General features: G+C 45.4%; 1 protein-coding gene across 1 annotated transcript; it reads right to left on the bottom strand.

Annotated features, from left to right (window-relative positions):
• Window positions 1-275: 275 nt before the first annotated feature.
• SLC16A3 (solute carrier family 16 member 3) lies at window positions 276-12,097 on the bottom strand. Its single transcript, XM_075440595.1, has 5 exons — window positions 11,947-12,097; window positions 3,693-3,936; window positions 3,071-3,214; window positions 1,901-2,668; window positions 276-562 (listed from the first exon to the last, which is right to left on the bottom strand). Exons 2-5 carry the CDS (start codon window positions 3,913-3,915, stop codon window positions 276-278), a joined length of 1,422 nt encoding a protein of 473 aa, XP_075296710.1. The 5' UTR covers window positions 3,916-3,936; window positions 11,947-12,097.
• Window positions 12,098-14,197: the final 2,100 nt, after the last annotated feature.

Below are 14,197 nucleotides of genomic sequence, written 5' to 3'. Positions count from 1 at the left end.
AGCAGTTTCTGGTGATGCATAGCAAGACTCTACTTGTGTTTATAAAAGCTTTTTAGTTTACATAAAAAGTATAACCACAATGCTCCACCTTTCACTTTTAAAGCTAATTTTCCAATAAAAGGTTGTCTAGCTAATCAGCTTCCAGAGAGACCTGATGACCTGACCGGCCTCCAGTTAATAAAGCAGATGGCCCAGCCCTAAACTAGGTCTATTTCTAAAATAAATAGTGTTGAAAAGCTTTCTTTTCTAAACGCTTTGTTGGTTTCCTGTCAGGCTCACACACACGTTTCTGGGTTAGTTACAACTTCACCATTTTTTTCAGGCTCATCTTTCAGAAACTGCTCCACTTCAATAGAGTCCACCTTGGCATCTTCAGGAGTTTTGTCTTCAGATTTGTTTAATTCTTCTCTTTCTGCTGCTGCTTCTTTTGTGTGTGGTTCTTCTGTTTTTTTCTTAATGCAGAAGAAATTTCCCAAGGCCAATACAAGTGCTGAGGTGGTAACTTCAATTCCAGCAATAATAAAAACAAACATGTACCTCCCTGTTGCATCCAAGAGTTTTCCTGAAAAAGACAACATTCCAGGTATTTAACAAAAGTTACAATCTTACAATGACATGTTTTAAACTTCTACATGACTTCTGTCTAGAATTAGCATGACTATCTAAGCAATTTTTTTGAAATAGCTTTTTAACAAGTTTATAACAAAATATTTCTCAGTTATTTCAATTCAGTTTAACATTCACTGACTTAATGTCACATCCCAAAACGCATACTCCCATGCACATACAGAGTCATGCAATTCAACTGGAATAAAACTAGCCTAGCCTTCTTCATATGCAAGAGATAAGTGCCGTGTATTTCAGATCAAAATGTGGGCATCCATGGCTGGGATCTGTATCATCAGATTCCTCTCGCTCCCAATCTCATTTCCTTTCCTACACAGGCGGTGCGCTGTCTGTTTAAAATGCAAACCTTATTTAATAGTCTGTCTGGGGTAATTGATTCTGATGCTTTAGTCAAGTTAAATTTTCACAGGACTTGGTGGAGGTGAAAGAACAGGAGGGAGGATGTGAAGGAAGTGCCTCTCCAAACCTGAAGATCAGAGGAAGTTGTGCATAGTACTGCTTTTTCCATGAGGGGTTCTGTCACAATAAAGACATTTGATGCTTTTTAGTGTCTGGTATGAACAGTAAACATTTTATGGCAGTGAACTGGTGGGTTCTGGGGGGGGGGGGTGTTCAGCTCAGGGTCTGTAACATTTATGTTCTTTAATTAGTAAGTAATTTGCAATTTTGAATTCAAATGAATGAATTTGAATATTTTGTACATCCCCTTATTCTTGGGTTCTGAGACATGCAATAGAAGCAGTCTACTTTTCTTAAAACAGTCCAGTTTTACAGTCCTCCTTGTCAGATTTTCTTTTGCTCCTTCTTCTGACATTTGCTTTTCTCCTCCAAATCTGCCATGGGTATAGAGAATCTATCCTAGTCCTTTCCAAAGAAAATTGGCGGGTTTCATATTCTGAATCCCAACTCCAAAGAGGTCTGAACTTCACAAAAGTTATTCACTGTTATTCACTCTGGGTGTAAAACTCTTCTCTTACAATGTTAGCCATCTACTAAGAGGTCCAGTGGAGGCTTTCAGTGGAGAAAAAGCAGCATCTCCAGATGGCAATTCAACCAATCCTGAAACAGATCCATGAAGGAAAAGATTCATCCCATCCTGTCTTGGATTATTTCAGATTGTAACTGCAGAAAGTCATTGAAACATGCAACACTAGCACCATATGCACTCCTCGAGTGACTCAGGTTGTCTTTTTCTCTGCTCCCTTATCATACAATTTGTGTAAATGGATGCAATGCAAATGATTTTGAAGTCTGAACTAAACAGAATACTTACCCGCTGATGGTGGACCAATTAGAACAGCCATAGCTTCTGCCAGGAGCACCAAACCAATAGCACTGGAGAACTTCTGAGTACCAACAATAGCCATGAGAACTTCAAACTGAAGAGCACCTACCATTCCATAAGAAATGCCAAAGAAAATGCAAAAGACCACCAGGCCACCATAATCAACAGACATAGAACCCATGAGATCTGTAAAGCCATTGAAAATCATAGCAAAACTGAAGAGGTAGACACAGCGTGGTCTAACCCATTTAAGACCAGCTACCATTCCACAAATAGGTCGAGCAAAGATATCAATGAATCCCAGAATAGTCAGAAGAAAAGCGGCTTTGGTGTCTTGATACCCTAAATCCTTGGCATAACTCACAACAAAAACTGGGGGAACAAAGAGGCCAAGCACCATGATAGATGCTGCTAGCGTGTAGATTACAAAACCACCATCTTTAAACACACTGAAATCCAGAAGTTTTTTCTTCACTTTCTTCTCAGCTGGCTCTTGGGTAGCTTCAGACGTTTTAGGTGGCTCCAAAGGTCTCATTAATGCTCCACATACACAGCAGTTGAGCAGCATCCCACCCAGTATAAGAAATCCTCCTCTCCAACCATACTCATGTTGTAGTATCTGCCCTAATGGTGAGAGAGCACAAAGAAACACTGGACTCCCAGCAGCAGATAGCCCATTGGCTAAGGGCCGGCGTTTGTCAAAGTAACGGTTTAACATGATGAGTGAAGGCTGAAAGTTTAGTGCCAGACCCAAACCTGTAACAGAGAGTACATAAAAATTAATACTGGCCTACAATATAACTATTAAAAAAAAAAACAACTAATTACAGTTTTTCTAATTCGTGACTTAGGAGAAAATAGTTTTATTTCAAATGGACAAAAGAATTCTAAGATAACATTTTTAAAAGCATTCCACCTCCATAATATTCTTGTACTCTACAGTTACACTTCACTGATTATAGCAGTGGCTGTTAAACATACCAGAAAAATTAACATCAATAAAAAAATAAATTACAGTTTAATTCCACATTTATCTACCATCTTTATAAAAGTCCATTTGGACGATCCTAATGATTTAGGATATTTATCACTTACACAAGACTTCAACCTAAAGGTAAGATGTTAGCTAACCCATTTTCAACCATGCACGCTACTTACCAGTAATCACACCTGCGGTTAGATAGATCTGAACGATGCTTGTGCAGAAGGAGGCTATCACCATCCCCACTGAGGCAAAAAGGCCACCCACCAGCATGACAGGGCGACAGCCAAAGCGATTGACACATACACTACAGAGTGGACCTAGGCAAGAAGAGCCAGTTACAGTTGCTAAGATAAACCAATTTTTACAATTTATTTTATGTCAGTTTGCATTTCTTCTTCGGTGGACTTGGCAGTGTTAGGTTTACAGCTGGAGTCAATGATCTTAAAGGTCTTTGCCAACCTAAATGATTCTATGATTCTTTCTGTACTTTGTCTATCCCATCAGGCCAATCCAGAAGAGTGTTCTTTCGTCTAATACTTAGTCTTTTTCGTCTTCAGAGTGCCATGCAATTTCTCATTGTCTTTAGTAGCTACTGAGTTAAGAGATTTAATTGTATATGCAAGCTGGATGTGCTTAAATAACTTTTGGATTTATGCCATCAATAGTAATTCTTTGGAATGCCTCACTTGCACACAAGTAATGATATGCAATCATGATTCATACTGTAAGTGGCTGTGTGATTTACAAACATCATTGTATGACACAATACTGTTTCAAAAACAGAGAACTACCTACCTGTTCCATAAAGCATGGCCAACAGAATGGAGGAAATCCATGCAGTGTCACTATATCCAATGCCAAATTCCCGGATAAGTTCTTTAAAGAAGACGCTAACTGCCTTAGGAAAGGCATAGGAGAATCCTGTGATGATAAAGCAGCCAAAAAGGACAGCCCAGCCCCAGCCTCCATCGGGGGCTTTAACACCAGATGGACCATCGTCAGCTACCACAGCTCCCATGACGAAGCTCAAGACTGTTCCCTGAGAAACAAAAAGCAATTACAGTCTATAGACATTGGGATAATTATCTAACTAAAACCATCTCACCAAAATAGGCAGAAATTGCACTACAGTTAAAAGTTGCAAGTAAGATATGGGACTATTTTGAATACAAATCTTGAAGACGCAGTGCAGTTTTAACTATTCCTTGTTCCAGTTTAGTCCTTGCAAAGCTTGCAAAAAATATGTAAAAATGAGATGTACACAGCTGGGTTTTAAATGAACATCCCCTCACAGCTCTCAAAGTCAAAACTGGATTTCAACCACATCACTGTTTTACAGAAAAACTGAAGCCATTACAGCAGTTCAGGGGCGTGTTTGACTTTCACAAATATGCAATAACTACTGCATTAAAGTCTATGGGATTTTTGTAATGAGACCTTGTTATATGAAGCTCCTAGACTATTCACTTTGGAGACCTGGATGCAAAATCCTGGTGCATCACAAGTATTCTGTGCAACAGTGGACAAATCACTCAGGCTTTTTATTCCCCACTGAGGACAGCAATACAGCCCTGCTGCACCAGTTTCTTGAAAAGGTAGACAGATCCCTTTGAAATTCTGATGAGCTATCAGTTTTCACACATCAAACACCGAAGCTAAACTGCAATGAAAATCTGCATGGGCAGTTTTTGTGGATGATGGGAGTTAGTAACTGCAACAATGATCAGTATTACTGTCTGCTTGAAGCAAATACTTTCCATTGCTGTTACTATTACATTATCAGTAAAAATTTTTAGAATTTTTAGTATTTGATGCATCTTATCTTTCACATCTTCATATGCAGCCACAAGCACCTTTGCATCTAAAAAATAAAATTTCTCATGAAAATGTGATGTACTAGACAGTAATGCTGCAAAGTTTAAAGGGTGGGGGGGAAGGAAGGGAAGACACTGAAAAGGCAGATAAAGTGTCCCTGTATGTGAAGAGTGCAGGGAGGTATCGCATCACAATAATTAGGTTTTTCTTGGGTCTGCCTATTAGAGAAATCTTGAAAAAGTTAGTGCGCTTCAAAGAAGTTCTACGTTAAATCTTACACATACAAAAATTAACCATTTCTTGAAAATGCAATTGATTACTCCTGTTGTTTCTCTATGATAGTACCTAAAAGAGGAGTGTGAGCACAGTGGCACGTCGGAGATGTTCATCACTAAGGAATTCTGCTTTCAGAAGTATAGGTCTGCATAGTGATTGTTGTGCATTAGGAATTACGTAGTTCTTACAGCTCCATTTCAGAACCAGACAATGTATGGCACAACTATCTAGTTCATGCAGACTTGTCTAGACAACTGAGCACCGAATGCATGATTGTTAACAGGCCTGTATGAACATACTTACTATGGCATTTGGACCAGCACTCCCACTTCCTGGAAGAAACAACTTTATATACATGATGCAGAAATAAACCTGGCCCTGACTATAGCTGTTCTATTACCCTGGGCTGTACAAGAAGGACAGTAAGCCTCATACTACTGGCTTCACCTCTTGTTTTCTGGAAATTAAATAGAAAAAAAAATTGTTTTAAGTCCGTACAACTAGAACCTAAAATAGTTAACAAGAAGTGAAACAGAATACCGCAGTAAAACTAGACATCTAAGTGCCTGCTACTACATATGGCTGATTCGCTGATTGCTGTAAGAGTATGTAAAAATGCACAGCTTGTTAGACTGGGCAATTTCTGCACCAGGCTGTGGGTCACTAAATTAAAGTCTAAAGATGCATCTCTGCCAACCCTCCTGACACTGGGATTTGTCCACCCTTCTAAACTTGTTTTTCCCAGTAACTTCTGTATGATGCAAGATACAAAGCATTCTTAAAAAAAGGATTGTTATTTTTTTAAACCAATAACCAGATAGCACAGAGTAGATGCACAAAGTGTAGTCCTTCATGAGACTGGTAGTTCTGTAATATTAATGACAACAGGGAAAATGTGGATTCAAGTGTCTCAGCTCAAGTGTATAAAGAAGAGGAATGATATGTAAAATTGAAGGAGTCCAGGGGCCAGGAGGAATCGTCACTCCCACTACTTCCAAATTGTCAGAACATTTCATTTGGAGAGAACGTTTAAAATGTTGGGGGAAGGGTTGTGTAATTTTTATTCTTTTGTATTAACCATCTAGTGGCAACAGAAAGTAATAATACATGAGCAGGTTGTGTTGAAAAATAGCAATCGGCAGCTTCTCCTGGCTGCTTACTGAGTGCTGGATAGGAATATTCAGCCCTAGGAAGAAACGGCTCATGGCATTCACCTCTGTGCTTCTTCCTGCACTCAGGCGGGGGCAGTCTCCTTTATGGAACCTATAGCAAAGATGTTGTAAGGGCAGTCTCTGCAGGCCTACAGTACTGGACTCTTTACAGTAAAATACATCCGAGCCACCTGAAGCGGCAGGTGGCTTTTGAGACGAATCACCATTGAAAGCTACTTGGCAACACGCTTGTTTCTTCCAGAAACGAACTGTCCAAGCTTCACCGCGTCCGGCAGGACGGTAACTCAGCAGCCGGCGCGCCGAGCCCGACGCAAACGCGGCCCAGAAGAAGGCCCGGCTTCCCGCCACGCTGCCTGCCGCTGAGCCGCGGGCCTCCGTGCAGAGGCTGCATGGAAGCGCCTCCGCCCCGCCAGCCCGCGGGCCGGGTCCCGCGTGACCCTGCCACTGTGACGTGCGGCGGCGCGGGCCACCCCAGCAGGGCGCGCGCGCGCGCGCTGGCGGCCACCGCACCGAGACGTGCAGGACGTGACTGGGCGGAGGGGCGGGGCGCCTACCGTCACTGCGGCGGAGGCAGCCGACGGCGCTTCCCGCAAGCGCGGCGCGCCAGCGTCGCGCAGCTCGGTTTCTCCGCCTTGCGTGCAGCGGCCCGGTGCGGGCGGGGCTGGGGCCGCGCTTCCGCACGGAGCTCGCAACGGCGGCGCGCACTCGACGGAGCCCGGTTCGCTCAGAGGAGGTGGAAGCGTCTTCCTCCCTGGCCGTTCTTGGCTCTCTCCCTTGCTCAGCAGAGCAGGTCACCCTTGTAAGAGACGTGTTTTGTTCCACCCGGCCTACGCAACTTGCCAGCTTTGCGTGCTGTAAGAGGAATGGTCTCTCAGACGATTTTGTTCTGCTGTGATGAAAGACATAGACTTGCAGATGTGGGGGAACCTGGCCTACCCCTAGAACTTCATAAAAATAAGCCCACGGGGAAACAAACAGTAACATCCATTTACTCTTCATCATGTCTGTTACCACATTTGGCTAAAAATCACCATAAACCAACATACCAGACCTTCAAACACTGTGCTTTTAAGATTGGTCTACACGTGCACACACATACTTGTTCATCTGGTTTAGTCTATCAGTAGCTCATGAAAACACACCAACATTAGCCAGAACTAAATGAACCCCGCAGAAGATGCACTTCATCCTGTTCCCTTCAGCCTGTTGTGGTGTGCCTTACTAGGCTGGACTGTATTCACCTCCTTAAGAACAAATAAGGAAGTAGTGGGGAAGTTCCCCTGTGAAACGTGAAACTATCGTTAGTGTTAGAAGAGATGGGCTTGTGGTTTATTTGCACAGGCAAAATTTTTACTTAGAATTTCACTTCAGTCCTGGGGTACTGCCAAAGCCTGCTAAGACAGGAGGCTACTGCGTAACTATTTCAACCATTTGCTTTGCTTTCTGCTTTTGCTGGGTCAGCCCTGTTTGCAGGCAAAGGATGACATTTAACTGGCTGCAGCTCAGTTTCAGTATCTCCACAACAGACAAGTCAGTATTTATTCTAGATTCCTCCTGTCATAAATGGGTTCTTGCTTTGGTAATGTGTAAAACAAATGGCGCAAATGTAGTTAAATCTGTGGGGTTTCATGCTCCTGAGACTGTCTTCCTGTTGCCGTGGAAAATGACACAGGATCAGTTAGGAGGAAATATTGGGTGATGCTACCATTGTGGGTGGTACGTTCGGTGTGATGGTGCAGTGTATATAAAAGGAGAGCATTTGTGTTACAAAAAGCAGCAGCTAGAAATGGCAGTATCAACACTGATACTAGATTTATCAGTGCTTAGCCAATACCCTTATTGGTCACATAGCAGTACTTCATGGTCAGCAGTATGAGTAGGAAGGACATCTGTGAGTATGTAGGCTGATCTACATAGCTTGAGAACTTCCCCTGAATTAACTTGTTTTAACTATGGCAGAAATCTACCCAACCTTGAATTCCTAGGACAGAAATAAATAACGGTTATCAAAAATAAAACATGAACTTCCATGCAGTGAACCCAGTTCAGACTGGAATTCAGCCTGGAACACCACTAGATTGAGAACTGTACAATTACAAAATAAGGAAGATGGTCTAAGCTGAGCAATGTAGAGATCCTCCTTCAGTTTCCTATCTGTGGAATGAAGAGAATAATGATTCTCTCTTCGTAGGGTGTTGGGAGTATGGATACGTTGAAAAGTGTAGACTGCTCACTACTGTGGTAATAGTAGTTATAAACCTCCTATATTTGCCCAAGGGTATTAAAATCTAAGCAGACTAAACAAAATATGTGTGATTATCCTTGATTTTGAGTGAGGAATCCTAAGACTAACCAACTGTATTGAAATTTGGCCAAAAATGACCCCTGCAAAAATAATTTTAATATCCTCTAGACCCTGGTGATAGCCCTCTACATATAAAGCAACTACCCTTTGCATTGACATTGCTGACATCTGCCTATTCAGCATGACTTCAACTCTGTCCTGATGCTCCAAAGCACTAACGCACATATCTTTAATTCAAATTTTATTTATTACAACTCATTCTTAGACACTTCGTACAAGCCATTTTGATGGGCCAGTGAAATGCACAGGGTAGTGCATTTCTTGTGGCTTACCTGCTTAAATATCAGCCAATTGAATTACGCATTCATTCCCAAAGGCTGCTGCAAACTCCTGTTACCTACAAAATCATTACTGTATTTACCGATGCCTGTCCTGACCTCTTGTCCTCCCCACAAGGCCCTGCAGTGACTTTCACTCTCCCATTTTAGCCTCCTCTGCTATATCAGTGAGAGTTTTCTGGTTCTGCTACATTTGCCTTTCTTAAGTGTTCGCCAGCTTTCACCATTCCCTCATCTCTCTCTCTCCAAACTCCTAGGATAAGCCATAGAGTAATTCTGTGCTGTCTGTAGCTGTAGGTGATGCTCCATACCAACACTTACTATTAATCAAACTCTAGTCCCCACTTAGCCTCAAACCATTTCAGTGTTCACTGCTACAGCACAGTAAGTAACGTACATTCACAAGTTACTAGCAGACTGCAATGACACAGTAAATTCACACTGCAATTTGATGTGTAGCAAATAATACACCAGTGTAGATTCTAATATCTGAGTAAAGTTCTTTACAGGGGATGTTGTGCTTATTTATTTTGTCTTTATATCATGAAAATGTTAAAGCCCTGTTCTTCACATTATCTGGGAAAAACAGATTATATTATCATTTTGGTTTCTTGGGGGATTTTTTATTTTTCCTTAATAAGCGTGTTATGAACAAGTACACCTAGCTTACACTGGGCCATAAGCGAATGAATAAGCCACAGATCTGCATACTAACTTCACATTTAAAGAAGAAGTATTAATGCGGCTTGCTTCTTAACAAGAAAGAAACAGCTCTTTTAATCTTGAGATAAATACTTGCATTAATGTTTTCTTTAATTACAGATACAACAGTAACTAACAGCTCAATCTTCTGAAGTACCACCTTTGAAACAAATACACTAGTTCTAAAACAACAGCACTGTCAGCCTCCCTAATTATTGTCTGCATATCAAATGCCCAGTTTCTGGAAAAGTGGACTTATTTTTCTAAAGCCTATGGGTTTTTTAACACCACATCCATTACTGTAAGTGTATTAATATCAGCATCACAGCGGCACCTTAAGACCAGACAGCATATGCCCTTTCTGGGTGCACAGAAAAAGTGACAAACATACCTTCGGTTGCACTTGAATTATCTGCCTGTTTTCTGTATGCTTTCAAAAATAGAAGTTGCAGAATCCCAACTTCAGTTGAATACTTACATTCATTATTCATTCTTTATGTATCATGAAAATTAATTTCAGCCCTGCAGCTATGGTGGCTTTGTGATGTGTTGGAGCTTTAGAAAAATAGAAATTCTGCCACTTGTTTATAGTAGAGAAGTGTGCCTATTTTTTCTAGTATAAAACCAAAAAGTGACAGAGCTAGATATATACTAATTAAGAGTCCAGTCCTGTCACCAGCCTGACATACATGCTTATTTTTGCAGAATACCTTGGAATTACCCTGATATATGAAGTGCACATGCACTGTATCTCAAGGTAGGTCAGCACATGTAGCTGAATATAGTGGGAAAAGATCATCTGGCTAAGAGGTGTCATTTTACACAATCACTTTGGACAGTGCTGCATAACATGGTGTTGTACATCGAGATATGTGAATTCCCACTTCAGTCACAATTCCAAAAGTTACCTTAATATTTTTATAATTTAGCTTGAGTTATACTTCCGACTGAACCAAAACAGGTGTACTGTACTAATAGATTCCATTTTACATTTTTAAACTGCCAACTGCCACGCCTTAACAAACTACCGCTCCCTCTGAAATAAACATTGCAAAACCATACATGACTTCACTCTGTGACATCCTAAACTAAACGGTTTTCCAATTGCTTTACCCCAAAAGCATGCAAACCTGCTGACCAAGCGTGCGTTTCCACAGCCGGTGCGCCGGTGAGGAAGTTGTATTGCTGCAACTCAACCCCACTTTTGTGCGCTTTTGCTTTTCGCCACAGAACCGTTTCGAGTAAGGCAAGCCGCCGACCTTTTCACGTGGATTTCGAGCGGTAGCAAAGGGCTCTTGTCCAACAGATGCAGACCGGCAGCGGCGACCCGCCGCGGGGGAGGAGCGGGGTCGGGAGAACAATGGTGGCGGTCGCGGCGCCGCCAACGGCAACGGCCACGGCCACCCGCGCGGCGCTGCGGGGCGGGCACGTAGCCCGCGCCGCCCGGAGTCGAGACGGCTCCCGCGCAGCCCTCGGGCCGCCGCCGGCGCAGATGCTCACGCAGCCTTGAGATGCGGCCGCGGGACTGCGGGCCCGAGCACCTCACCGTTCTCAGAGCCCTCCCAGAACAGAGTAACGGAGTTCATGCCCGGGGCTACGGCGATGTCCTTGTGAGGGTACGGTCCCTCAGACTGCGCGTCGCTCGCTTTGGCGCATCTGAACTGTCACCGCCGTGACAAAGGGAACTCCGGCATTTACCCGCCGGGGGCTCGACACTGAAATGGTGAGCAGCAGCGAACGGATCGTGGAGGCGGAGCTCGACGCGGGGACCCTTATCGCCCGGTACCGGCCTGAAGGTAGCGATGGCGAGAACAAAGCCGGAGCCGGCAGGCGCCTCACGAGCCTCCGGTGTGGTACTGTACGTGCGCTGGGGCCGGCGGCAGCACGCGCCTAGGCGTGAGCCGACCGCCAAAGAGGGAAGCTGGGGGCTGCGCTCCCTTGCAGCAGCCGGAGCGGAGCTCGGTCGCCAGCACCGCTCAGCGCCGGACAGCGCTGTGAGGCCGACGGCGGCGGGGGATGCTGGGCGACCCGTACGGCAGCGGGGGCTTTCCCGGGAAGAAATGCGGCCGCCTGCCCCATGCGCGGGGAGAAACGCAGGCGGGGGGGGAGGGGGGAAGAGGCGTCCCGCCGTCCCACGTGAGGTGGCGCCCAGGGGGGTGAGGACAGCCCGCGCCGTGCCCACCGCCCCACCGGCGCCCTGCGCAGCCTTCGGGCGAAGCATGAAGCCGCGACGCCCGCGTCACTCTCGTCCATAGCTGCGGCCGCGCTCGAGCGCGTCCGCTGGCCCCGGGCAGCCCCACGCAGAGATGCGCCCTCGGCCTGCCCGCCGCTCCGGAGTCGGCTCACCCGGCTCCGGATCCCCCCGCGCTCCCCACTGCGTTCGCCCCCGCGCGCCAGCCAAGCACTCCGCAGCATCACGCATGACGGCTCCGCCTCAGTACCTGAGTTACGTCCCGCGCCTCAGCGTGAGGATGCCCGCGCTCGCGCCGGGCCGCCGCCCGCTTTCCCCGTGCGCCCAGACAGACCCGCCCCAGCCCGTCTGCGAACCGCCGGCTGCGGAGCGCTTCGGCGCGGCCGGTCGGTGGCTGCTCGCCCCTCCCACGGCAGGGCGGGGGCGCCCGGGTCCTAGCGCCGCCATGTGACTCCTTCCCGCCGCTACAGGTTCGCCCGCGCAGGGGCACGCCAGCCGCGTGCGGCCCGGCTCCGCCCCTCGGGAGAGCCCGAAGCGGAGCCCCGCGGGTGGCGTGGGCCGTGCGGGCTGGCGCGCGAGGCTCCGACACGAGCTTTCCGTTGCCTGCGTGGAGCGCCGCGCGGTGCTGGGTCCTGCCCGCGTGGAGTGCTGTCCCCCCGCCAAGAGGAGCGGGGCCTGAGCAGTGGACTTAAAGGCACGAACTAGCGTCTGTAGTTGAGGTTTGTTCTGTGCAGCCGTTTCTATTTTCCAAGGAGTTATCACAGTTTCTTTGTTGTCTCCTCACATAAGAAAGACATTTATGAGCTTCCTTGCTTTTTTTTTCCCCTAGTCGTTTTGATTGTGGTATTGTGCATCCTGCAGATAACTTACTGGCTTCCCTCCTCATCCCTCCTCCTTTACCAAGCGAGCACCATCTGCAAATACATCTACTGGAGATATCTCTCCTTTTACGTCTAGATGGAGTGAGATGGAGTGCAGAAGCACTTATCTGCTGTGGCTTTACTGCTATTCAGACAAATGTGGAGTTATAAAATTGAATGGGTGTTGAATTATAAAACTGTGTGTTGTCATTGCTATTATTTAGCATCCACACAAGTTGTGGTGGGTTCCTAAAGTGCACTACAGAAAGCAGCACTCCTTAGGCTACTCAGGCCTTAGGAAATTCAGGAGTAGGTTCTCCACTCCTTTGTGTGTTTACTGCACACAGTCCAGTGTGTAGGGGAGTGATCTACCCCCTGTACTCGGCACTGGTGAGACCACACCTCGAATACTGTGTTCGGTTTTGGGCCCCTCACTACAAGAAAGGCATTGAGGTGCTGGAGCGTGTTCTGGTGAAGGGTCTAGAGAGCAAATTTTATGAGGAGCATCTGAGGGAACTGGGGTTGTTCAGCTTGGAGAAAACGAGCCTGAGGGGAGACCTCATCACTCCCTACAACTACCTGAAAGGAGGTTGTAGTGAGGTGGGGTTTGGTCTCTTGTCCCAAGTGACAGGTGATATTGGACAGGAGGAAATGGCCTCAAGTTGTGCAAGGGGAGGTTTAGATTGCATATTAGGAAATACTTCTTCCCTGAAAGGGTTATCAAGCATTGAAGCAGGCTGCGAAGGGAAATGGTTGAGTCACCATCCCTGGAGGTATTTAAAAGACCAGTAGATGTGACTTAGGGACATGGCTTAGTGGTGGGCTTGGCAGCGTTAGGTTTATGGTTGGATTCTATGATCTTAAAGGTCTTTTCCAGCTTAAATGTGGAGATAGGCAGGGGTAGGGTTCTAACCAGGACAAGAGGATACATTATTGTCTTATGAGAGCTATGGTATTGCACAGATTAGTAGCTTCTGATATTTTAGAAGCCACTCCATGAAATCAGGTAATACAGAGGGAGAATCTGAAACTCTTTTGATGCCATAGAAGTTTTTTTCTTTTCCCTGCGTATTATGTTTGCTTTGGCTTTTGGTTCAATTTTGCTCTGGTATCCATCTGTACCTGCTTAGGGATTTATTGCAGTAATGTGCAAAGATGAGGAAGGCCGGGTGGTTTGTTTTGGGTAGATAACATGCAGCCAGCGAGACATACATTGCTAATCTTAAAGATCAGTAAAACCAGTTTTTCATTGTCTACCATTACCTGAATTTAGGCCATTCACTTACAAACTAGATGAAGGTAGTTGTAGAAGAGCAAAAATCACTGATTCTTGTGAAGCTTCTGAAGCAAGCAGTGCAATGCCTGAGGCCCAGCAAAACTGATGGGGTCTGGCAGGTGAAGACATTTTTATATGTCTTGACAGGTATTCTTGGTTGTCCAGGAAAAGGAAGTGTCTCCACTGTAAGTCCCAAAGGACTGGAAAAACTCCTACAGTTTTCAAGAGGGAGACAGTTTTATTTGTCACGACCCCACCCTCTGACTGTAATTTCTTAAGGAGGACAGTTCCATCCTCCAAAATCTTCTGCTTTGTTACTCCACTTAACTTGAATCACTACATTGTAGAAATGCATAGCCACCAGT

The sequence above is a fragment of the Opisthocomus hoazin genome, chromosome 21 (assembly GCF_030867145.1).
Source record: "Opisthocomus hoazin isolate bOpiHoa1 chromosome 21, bOpiHoa1.hap1, whole genome shotgun sequence".
In the NCBI taxonomy this organism is placed as follows: Eukaryota; Metazoa; Chordata; class Aves; order Opisthocomiformes; family Opisthocomidae; genus Opisthocomus; species Opisthocomus hoazin.
This window is presented reverse-complemented; position numbering and strand designations above follow the sequence as displayed.